Source organism: Citrus clementina, unplaced genomic scaffold (genome assembly GCF_000493195.1).
Source record: "Citrus clementina cultivar Clemenules unplaced genomic scaffold, Citrus_clementina_v1.0 scaffold_3, whole genome shotgun sequence".
In the NCBI taxonomy this organism is placed as follows: domain Eukaryota; kingdom Viridiplantae; phylum Streptophyta; class Magnoliopsida; order Sapindales; family Rutaceae; genus Citrus; species Citrus x clementina.
The window spans coordinates 41,889,517-41,900,869 of NW_006262339.1; the positions used below are offsets into that span (position 1 = coordinate 41,889,517).

Below are 11,353 nucleotides of genomic sequence, written 5' to 3' on the forward strand. Positions count from 1 at the left end.
ATATGGTAACAAGAAATAAGATACAAAGTTTATATGGAATTGACAAAGCCGGCATAATTCTTATAAATAATCAATACAATTCGAGATGTATAAGTAAACCACAAAAGATTAAGAAATACGATACTTGGGCGTCCCCGATAATTATCGAGTAAAGATTTTATAGTTTGTATTAGAAGATAATTTCAATCTTTTAAATTTAGAAAACTCAAACCAATGTGGGCTAAAGTGTCTGTGATACCATTATCTTCTCTACAAATATGAGAACACTAAAATTGTATAGACTTAATTATACTTAGACATTTGCTAAGTGAGATTTTAAATTCTACAAAATAGTTTAGAGTAATTTTATTTTTATTTTTAAATACTTTTATGTCATTTTTTTAAAGGTGAGAGGTGGACAAATCTCAAATTAATTTTTTTTAAAAATAAAATGTGGACAAAATCCAAATTAATTTGAACATAAATTATCAATAAAAGCAAATTTCTTGAAAACAAACTCATTCAAACACTAACGAATTCTTATTTGATTTAATTATTTATTTTTATTTAAAAAAGTAAAGGGTGACTACAGCCCAAACCCCAAAATGTAATTGTCACCTCTCCCTATTTCAGAATGAAACTTTTGAGTAGTTCAGGCAAATAAAGAGGGTGATCAAAGCCGCCGCCGCTGCGGTTTGGGGCAAAATAAAAAATTTACTTCCACATTTACTAAATTTCCAATTTTCTTCCCTACCTTTTTGTTTTTTTTTTTTTGTTTTTTAAATAAAAAGGGGAGCCTCCCCCACCCTCCCTAACCGCGACAGTCGTGCCCTAGAACTGAGAAAACCCGCGCAAATCGGTTACGTTGCTTTCCCAAGATACCACTTCAAAGCCAGTCACAACTCACCACGTGTCACCATAAAAAATCCTGCGTATTAAAATCCCAAAATCCCAACTGGTTCAAGCAGGAGCTTTACAAATTACAACCTCATACGATTTCTTCTTCTGTCTTCTTCACTACCGCACCACTGTTTCTTAAACCCTAAACTCACACTCTTATAGCCCAGCCCACCATCACCCACAAATCTTCAACTCTGTTTTTTTCCCCTTTTTTTTTTCAATTTCCGGGGTTTAGTGGATTTAAAGAAGTTATTTTTGTTAAATAGAAAATAATGGTGTGGTGCAGTAGTTGTGCAAGACATGTTACTGGACACCGCCCTTATGATTCTCAATTGTATGTTTTTTTTTTTACCCTGATGTGGGTCTAATTCCGTTATTAATTATTTTTGTGATTCATTGATTTGTATTTTGGTTTATGTGGGTGAATTTTAAGATGCTGTGACCGGTGCGGGAAGGTGTTAGAAGATCACAATTTCTCTACCGAAGCCACATTTGTTAAGAATGCGGCCGGCCAGGTATCTTATTTGTAATATATATTTTTGTTTTTAGTGCTTGATGAAAGTATTTATGTTAATCTTTTTGTGGGTTGTTGAAGTGATTAGTTATCTGTTCATTGGTTGATATCTTATTTGTAGAGCCAATTGTCAGGAAATTTCGTGAGGACAATTCAAAGTGAATATGGAGCTTCACGAGAACGGCTAATGGAAAAAGGTCTTCTTGTTCAGTAGTGTGCTTGATTTATGGTTTCTATCCTGAGTGTCGGTTATTTGTTTTTGGGGAGTTGATTTCTTTTGATATTGCAGCTTTTGATGATATGAGACAAATGAAGAATGCTTTAAATATTGGTGAAAGTGATGAGATTGTTCACGTAGCTAAACGCTTTTATGGAGTATGTTTCGCTGCTGCTAATAACATTGTTATTAGTAGTGCATCTTTTAAATCAATTTCACTAATTTTTTAATCTGACTCTTGAAGATTGCTGTTGCTCGCAATTTTACTAAGGGGCGCAGAACAGAGCAAGTACAGGCTTCTTGTCTTTACCTTGCTTGCCGGTATGATATTCTTTCCTCCATTATATTTGCACTATGGTTTTTAGACATGGGCATGGTTGTCTCTACTGTCGACACTGATATAATAGTCGGTAGCCAAAACACGAGGATGCAACAGAAAGGGCATCAATTTGCACACACAAGATGGGAACTTTTGAGATTGGAAGGAGATGATCGTGAATTTTTAGAGAAAGTCTGCCGGGAAGAATTAAGAAGATGAAAAAATAATTTCAATTAGCATTCATTCATCTGAATAATAGAAGTTTCGAAACCTTTGATATATATTCTTTGAACATACTTAATTTGATCCTTTGATCAGATTAGCTCTAGCCATATCTAAATCTATAGTTAATATACCCATACCAGAATCCACAGTAGATGATATTTAATGAAAAAAAAAAGTTTTTACTTTAATTTGACGGTAATTGGATAGTATAAATGAAAAATGGATGCAAAATGGGTATAGGCACATTTTCTATCTTTGATTTGAAATGTGAGATCTTCTTTCTCTTTTCTGCAGGCAAAAGAGCAAGCCATTTCTTCTTATTGATTTTTCAAATTACTTGAATATAAATGTGTAAGGAAGCTTTTCTCATTTTCCTGTTTTTATTAATTTTGCTCATCAATATAATGATGTTTTTACTATTGATACACCTTTTAGTGTGTGCATCTATGAACTCGTTATGTCTTTCGTCTAAATTTGCAGTTACGAGCTCGGTGCTGTATATTTGCAGCTTTGCCAAGTGCTATACATTGCAGATGAATCCAATGTACTAAAACAAGTTGATCCTTCGATCTTTTTGCATAAATTTACAGACCGTAAGTTTCTTTAATATATTGGACGATGATTCACTTTGTTCTTCTTTTAAGTTTTAGTTGGAACTAGTGGCTTATGAAATTTCTATCTCAGTTGGTGATTAGTCTTTAAAAGTTTTCTTAAAGGTTTTCATTCAATCTTGTTTATTTAGAACAATTACCTCTTATTCCACATTGAGTATTTGTTTGCTACATCTATGAGGTCATTGCCTGAAGAAAGGCCTGAACTAAATATTAGTGCTTGCTCTTGACGATTTTCCTCCAAGTGGCATATACATATCTGATAATTGTATTTGTAATTGCATCGTATTAACTTTTTTGTTTTTGAGAATTCTTGTTTAAGCTGGTCTTGAGGATAGAGATGAAGTATTGCTCACTTATCATAGGATTTTAGACATTGCTTGCAACTTATCAAACCAGATGATGATATATATTTTTTTTAACCTCAATGGGTAGGAACTATATTCTTGTTTCTTACTTAACTCAAATTATGGAGTATTTAGTTGGATAAAAGAATCTGTTGCAATGGTAGTTTGAGCCTTTATTTTTATGAAACGGGTGAACACAAAAGGCTATCTGCCTTATCCTGTACTTAATTGTAGATAAGCATTTCAGGGGTCTGAACCCAGTTTTTTTATCCTATGAGGGCCTTGTTTTGTTCTACTACTGTCAATCTTTGGTTTTAAATTTTCATCTCTAGTTCATTGTTTTTTGCAAGTTAAATTGTTTTAGCAATAGATTTGTTTTGATTGACTAGTTTGGGATTGGAATCTTTTATTTGATAATATCTACATGTTTGTAGATGATTAGGATTGATTAAATCTAGGCTCTCATTTTAACATCTCCTGTCTTCTTCCATGTTTATAATAATCTACTTGAGACATTGACTATAATTTATTTGGATTTAGTATTATTAATCAACATTGATTTCATGTTTGCAAAAAAAAAAATTGTATATGCACTATAAGTCTTTGATCTTAGTTTAGATTGGCTGAGTATCCAATATGACATATACACATACGCGTTTAATTAGAGAGACATGTCACCAATATGCTTTGCAGGTTTATTACCAGGTGGGAATAAAAAGGTTTGCGATACTGCTCGAGACATTCTAGCTAGCATGAAACGGGATTGGATAACGGTTTAATACTGCCTTCCCATATTTTACTTTGATTTAGTTTGGGCACTAGGCTTAATTGGTGATCTTAAAAGTTGAAATATGTATGACATTGATTTACAGACAGGGAGAAAGCCTAGTGGACTATGTGGTGCTGCACTGTACATATCTGCACTGACACATGGTCTCAAGTTTTCCAAGTCGGACATTGTAAGTAAAGGTCACAGTCTGATTTTACTTTTTGATTTGATGATGGCATATAAGGTTAACTGCTAAATTTCTTTTTGTTTTATTTTTTTTTCCTAGTGAAATATTTTGCATACAGAATGGATGGAATATCATTTGCTTTATACTGCCAAGATTATAATACTGAATGTTTTTCTACAAGTTCTGTGATGGATGCTATGTTTTTCTTATCGGAATGTTTCTTTCCTGATTTCATGTCTTCCTACATTTTAATCCTGCTAGAATTTTCTCTTTCATACTCTCTCCTTTTTACTTGTTTATTGTGCAGGTACTCTAACGTTTGACATTTAATCTTTTAACCCTATCTACTTGATGCATGTTATAAATATTCATCAGGTCAAGATTGTGCATATATGTGAAGCAACGTTGATGAAGCGGTTGATTGAATTTGAGAATACGGATTCTGGAAGCTTAACAGTATGTTTGTTGCAATATGCTTTTCATAAAGCTTAACTATCTTGAACATGAAAGTATAAATGCAATGTTTCAGGGTATTGATGTTTGAATAAGGTTATAAATCTAGAATTAATATATGTTCTTCTGAACTTATGATGCAATTTTAGCAAGTTAAGGTTTTTATTAAGATTTTTATTTTATGACATCTGATGAATTGCATGTAATATAGTTATCATCAGTTAAAGAGTGAGTCGATTTGAGTGGGAATGCTAATTTAGGAGTTATGGCCAAGTTTTGTATTTAGGATATAGCTGTAAGTTTAGCAGTTGCCGCAGATTAGGGGTATATTCAGAATTTAGTCAAGTTTGATTTGAGTTATTTGGTCTTCAACTCATTTTTAGTTGAAACCTGAATCTATTGAATGTACCTAGAGGTCAAAAGATTAAATCCCTTGTCGGTTACGTACGTGACATATTACATCACACAAGTTTCCTAACTACTGGGTTGTATGTCATCCTTTAGTCCCCAGTTCAACTGAGGATGTCTGGGTTTTAAAAGAAAAGAAAACAAAGAAAGAAAAATTGTTGGCAGTTGGAAGTAACTTGCTTTGATTATCTCTCTGGTTATTTAACCGAGCTTACTTACAGCTTTCCCTTGCTTAGTCTATGTAATATGTATATTAAGCTTATCAAAAATAAACTTGGTTTACCTCTTGCAGATTTAGGCATACTCTAGAAAACCTTGCTTGTTTCATGCTTGTATACATAGATTCCCTATCTCTAATTCCCAAACTTATTTTACCAAGATTCTTAATGAATCGTGCGACCTTTTAGATCAAAGTTTAACTCTGATCCCTATCAAAGTACTGTTACTCTAAGATCTCTGAAGAGCTATGTCGCATATGGTAAAACTGCTAGGATGTTGACTGTATTGTTGTAATGTTTTGTACTTTGGGTTGTGTAATTTTTAGACTTTAACTCATGGACATGTATTTTCTGCTTGGTCAGAATTAACTTCTAGTTAAGATCCGTCGCTCATATAGTCAACCTAGAAAATCAATTGTGATGCACTAAATCACTTGGGAATTATAGAAGACATCTTAACTTTTAATTCCTTTTCCTCTTTGACTTAAAGTGATATTAGGCTATTTGAACAGAGCTTAATTGATGAATATAAGACTGATGTTAATGTGTTCTTTGTTATTCGATTTTGTAGTTCCTATTTTTCTCAATTTATTCTTTGATTTATTGATACTTAGGTTTTGGTAATTGTGTGATCATAATATTTCTTAAAAATTTCCACATTTATTTTCCATGTTGCTAGATTGAAGATTTCATGGCTAGGAAGAAGGAGCTTCATGAAGGTGTCGCAGCCAACCTCCCAAATAATGGGCCAAAAGTATCTGGCATGAATGAGGTTCTTTGTAAACACAAGGATACTGGCAAACCTTTTGCCTGTGGACTCTGTAGAAGTTGTTATGAAGAAGTAAGCTCACATCCCTTCTCCTAACTTTTCTCTTCTCATCTTATATATTTGTAATGACCATCAGTTTGATATAAATTTATAACATTGAGTATCATGATCCATGTTTTTACTGGTTGGTGCAGTTCATGACAATTTCTGAAGGACTTGAGGGAGGAGCAGATCCCCCAGCTTTCCAGGTTGCCGAGAGAGAGAGAATGGTCAAAGCATCTGCTGAGGAAAATTCAAGTGTAAGTATTATTACAGCACCTTGCTAGAGGCTAAACAACAATGAGCAATTACATGTACCCCCTACTGCATTTTTTCTGTTTTGGTTTTTCTAGCCCACTCTCTCTTGATATGCATTTCAACCATTTTGAATTCTTTATTGTTCATGTTTTTAGTGTTCGGTGCATTCTTTTGTTATTTGGTTTATACTGATTCATCTCCACGATTTCTAATGGCTTGTCAGCAAAATAAATTCTCTTTTTCATTTTGGTTTGTTTTTGGTAGTTTGAGAGAGAATCAGACAGCCCATTTATGAGCAGAGTTGATAAAGTACAGTCCCCAGAGCCTGAAAGTATTGGCAAGTTAATCCTATCTATTTTTGTGAAGCATTATTGCTTATCTGGTTTCATTTTTGCAATGTTAATTGTGAGAACTCTTCTTCCAAAAATGTAATGTTTCAGGGGTTCCAAAAAATTGTACTACGCAGACAGCCAGTAATGAGGGTGAGGGTGACCATACTAAAACACCTGGAGTTGATGCTACCACTGAGGCTTCAGATGGATCGGACAACTTTTCTGATATTGATGATTTTGAGGTGCACAATTAAGTTCTATTCTCATTTCATGTAATTTCTTTGACTTCTCATTGATATTTGGATAATTATTAAATTCCTACCATGTTACACAGGTTGATGGCTATCTTCATAATGAGGAGGAGAAGCATTATAAAAAGATAATTTGGGAAGAAATGAACCGAGAGTATCTTGAGGTGACATGAATCTTATTTTGTTAAAACCCAAGGTTCTACTAAGCTTATTTTACACTCACTCATCTGCCACCCTTAAGATTCATGATGTGGCACATAAATCAAGTGATTTTCTTCATAATGTAAGAGGCCATTCTTTAAACTTATGGGTTTAAAATTTTAGAGCCTTCATTGTTTCGTATTGGTTGTAAGGCACAAACCTCTTCCTTACTTTAGTGATTTAATAGTGTGTTACTATTGAGGTAAATTTAGCTGGTAATTCATTTGCACTAGAGCTCATTGCACTATAAACTTTTGCAGGAACAAGCTGCTAAGGAAGCAGCTGCAGCAGCTGCTAAAGCTGCTTTAGAGGCCAGTTACAAGAACTGCCCAGAGGGCTTGCAAGCTGCACAGGAGCTTGCCGCTGCTGCAGCTGCGGCTGTTGCAAAATCAAGAAAGGTGATCTTCTTGACAACGTGAAGACAGATACATGATTCTGTTGTGCTAGACTATATTCCATCCATTCCTTATCTCTTCTATCATTTAAATAATTAAACAAGTACTATTTAGTCAGAGGCCATCTTAAAACTCTGTATTTTGACCTCTTTCTCATGACCACTTGATTTCAGGAAAAGCAACAGAAACGAGCTGCAGAAGCGAAAAATTCTGGTCCTGCTCAAACTGCTCTAGAAGCTACACGCAGGATGCTAACTAAAAAGGTACCACATCAGACTGAAACTCTTTATGTTTCCTGGAACAATTTCAATAGCTGGACTTTCTCTTTATCTGCTGTGTGATAAACAAAATTAGGCTTCAGCTTTTCCTGAGCTGATTTGTTTGTCTCCTCTATGCGGCCTATAGATTTATAATAAACTTGATAACCATTGTTAAAGTGAAGTGGCATGTGGTATGTGGATGTGCTTGAGAGTTCATTATATAGTCAACTTGGTTGTATCAACCGTGTTGCTTGAGTTCCTTATTAATGGTATCCATGTGATTTTTTTGCAGAGACTCAGCTCAAAAATCAACTATGATGTACTGGAGAAACTTTTTGATGATTCTGTATGTCTTTATTCTATCTCCATTTGTCTTTATGACCTGGATTTTTCTTGTTTTACCCTGTCTTGAATCGCCTCATTCAGATTGGTAATAGACCTACATTTTTGCTTTTTATCCATTTGCTGCATCATCATTGATTCCAAACCTTCTAGTTAAAGGTTATGCAGTTGTCTATAACTGACGCCCAATGGTATTGATTTATTGGGTTGGTATGACAAGAACCTAGAAAAGAATTATTAAAAAAAAAAATTCTTGGACTAGAGAGAGTTAGGAAAGGCTAAAGAATGTTTACTAGGCACCACAATCTAGAATCTTAAAACTGAATGACAACGATAAATTTTCAGCAAATGGATTTAGATAACAGGTAGATAATTTATACTTTGTGTTAGGATGAAAATTAGATGCTACTTGTGGTCTCACTTGTGCACCTGCATCACATTGTCATAATTTTTTCTGTGGAATATAGAATTGTTTTGGTAATAACTGTTCCTTTAATACCATAGGTTCTTGGGAAATAATTTTTCCCTGGTTAAGAATCTTTTAATTCATGTTTGTGATGAAGATGCTTAAAGTTCTGTATTATTATTGGTCTTTGAAGAATTGACAATAGCCAAGACTGCTACAAAATCCTATGCATAAATAGCTTTTTATACATGTAGTAGCATTCTCAGATGAGAAAATCAAATTTGCAATCTTAATATCCTTCAACCTGTATTGATGTTATGAAGCTTCTTCTCTCTTTTTTCTTTAAAAATATCTTTTTGCAGAAATTGACTCTCAAAAGATTACAATTGAATCATAAGGTAGTGTTTGTACACAGCCAATTGCTGTTGACATCAACAATTAGAAACTGAAAAATTGGAGATTGGCACTTGCATTTGTTCATCTGTAATATTTTGGTTTGTAACAAAATTTCAGAATTTATGAAAGCATGTGCTTCTGGCAATTGAGTTAAGGTCTGACCTCTGAATTTGAATATTATTTTGTCTAAATTCCCTTGCAGGTGACTTCAGAGAATCCCAAGAAAAAACGAACTGACTCGCATTCTGATTATGATGACAAGTTTCCCAATAATGGGAAAAAAGAGCATGAATCAGAGGACTTGGGGCCAGAAGGTGATTTTGATGCCAATGGAGATGTTGGAGAAGCTTACGAAAATGAACTGGATTATGGAAACGTAGACGAAGCTTACGATTTCGATGATGGTTATGATTACGATGGGTTCTGAATAACTTGGAAAAGCAGTTTGTTCTGTCGATGTTTCCTGTATCTATCTTGGATAAGTAAAACGAAGAAAGAACAGTCTTTGAAAATTGTCGGAGCTGATAGCCATCGACCAGTGCTCTGTCCACGGTGTCTCCCTTCATAATCATCGTGATTCTTTATTCAGCTTCATATTGCTGCTCCACTGTGTATGCTGTAACATGTTCTGATGTGCGAGTTTTGTTTTTATATCATTCTTTTTATTACTTGACACACTTAGAAATGAACCTAAGATGTACTTGATCCGATCTTAACCAATAGCTGTTGTATTTAATCTGATACTTGAGTATTGTGCAGAGGTCAAGACGTCAAGTTTTGTGACATTTAGAACCCCAGTTGTTATCAATATATGTAGATTCACTATTTTTTACACAATATGCAATTCTATTCATCAAAGATCTGCTTAAAAATGAACTGGCAGTTTAATTCAGTAGCTTATCATTTCACTATTGTTTCTTCGTGTTGTCAAAAGAGCTAAAAATCTCTTAATAACCAAGTCGATTTAAATTTTTATACATACATTGATAAGCATACATACAACCCTACCACCCCCCCAAAAAAAAATAAATTGTAGTACTCCTTGGAGGTGGAGCTTCATCTAAGATTTCCATATCTTGTAATTAATTGTTCTGGCTCCATTTCAGGTTTGTTAATTGGGTTGGTTTTACAGATGGTGCTCAAATAAAGTGATGACTAAGAGAATAAAACTGACACGAGAAGAAAAGAAAGAAAGCAAAGCTTAATAGGATTTGGCCTTTGCGCAGACGAGAACAATCAGCTGACAAAGCATCCACAATAGGAGTTGCATTTATCAATTCACCACCACTGAGGCACTAAGGCTTAAAGCTGCTGCTGCAACAACACACATGTCATAACATGCACATCATGCAGAGGCAGACCAATTGATAAAAGCAATTTAGTGACAAGTGTTTGATGCGAGCAGTCACTATTTCCATGAGAAGGATTTTCCATTATGAATGAATATATATTTTCAACAGCATATAAGAATAATTAGGGCGCCCACCGTTACTTATATGGATACAGATGAAATTTTAATTAGCCCTTTTATTCTTTCATGAAATATTTGTTGGTTCAAAATGATAAGATTTTTTTTTTTTTAAACAAAGCACCCTGATAAACTAAGGTGTTGTTTGTTTTTTAGTTGAAATCTGAATTTAACTTTTTTTCAGACATTTTTTTATTTTAAATTATTTGTTTTTTTTAATTTATCACTTATTGTCAGATAATTTTATCTGAATAGAAAAAATAAAAAAAAAATCTATTTTTATCTGAAGTCTGAAATTTAAATGAAAATTTTCAATTTCAAATCTCAAAAATACCCTTAACAATTTATGTATTTCCAATATTATATATAAACCTAATATTTTTGTATTATTCTTGGAGTTATTTTTTTAATTGCTTTAAATTTTTATTCATATGATACATTAACTAAACTAAAATATTGAACAAATCAAATTATGTCCATTGTGATGAATCAAAAATAAAATAACAGTGCTGATTCTATGATAAAATTTGATGTTATCATTACATCTTTTATTAAAAATTTAAATTAAGATCAACAATGATAGAATTTTTTTAATGCTACCAAACTAATTAACCTGTGAAAATTATAAATTGTGAAGAACAAATATATGCATCACTTAAAATGATATTTATTTTAAACTACTAGTTTTTAAGTTTTCCTCTTCAGATCTTGAAAAAAAAAAAAAACATGTTATTCAGATATTTTCATTCAAACCTATTCAGACTTCAACTAAATTCAGACCTATTCAAATTTTAAATAAAAAAACAAATGCAACCCAAATCTTTTATCACATAAGTGGTTTGAGTGGTATGTGTGTATTAATATGTGATTTTTTTTTCAATCATTTGAAGTACATTCAACTTGTTCTAAATTTAGATATTCAAACCTCATCATTTCATGAAGTTATGATAAATTCATGCTTAAAAATATGACGAAAAAATAAAAACTGATAAGGTCTTTCAGGATGCTTTAAGTGGTTTATCCTTTATCCTCATCTTTTCAGGTGATCCTTCTTATTTATGATTATATATTGCTTAACTGAAATTATTC

At 33.0% G+C, this 11,353-nt stretch overlaps 1 protein-coding gene across 3 annotated transcripts; it reads left to right on the plus strand.

The window, feature by feature from the left end:
• Positions 1-586: 586 nt before the first annotated feature.
• LOC18046281 (transcription factor IIIB 90 kDa subunit) lies at positions 587-9,633 on the plus strand. 3 transcript variants are annotated; one of them, XM_006443459.2, is made up of 19 exons: positions 587-1,213; positions 1,313-1,394; positions 1,515-1,590; positions 1,683-1,768; positions 1,855-1,931; positions 2,449-2,505; positions 2,635-2,747; positions 3,806-3,885; positions 3,985-4,071; positions 4,444-4,524; positions 5,827-5,988; positions 6,111-6,215; positions 6,478-6,550; positions 6,654-6,787; positions 6,880-6,960; positions 7,258-7,395; positions 7,566-7,655; positions 7,945-7,998; positions 8,999-9,633. In XM_006443459.2, exons 1-19 carry the CDS (start codon positions 1,152-1,154, stop codon positions 9,221-9,223), a joined length of 1,863 nt encoding a protein of 620 aa, XP_006443522.1. In that variant the 5' UTR covers positions 587-1,151; the 3' UTR covers positions 9,224-9,633. The 3 variants fall into 3 exon arrangements, with proteins under 3 accessions (XP_006443522.1, XP_024043914.1, XP_024043915.1); XM_024188146.1 differs by lacking the exon at positions 4,444-4,524; XM_024188147.1 differs by lacking the exon at positions 587-1,213 and having other exon boundaries at positions 1,528-1,590.
• Positions 9,634-11,353: the final 1,720 nt, after the last annotated feature.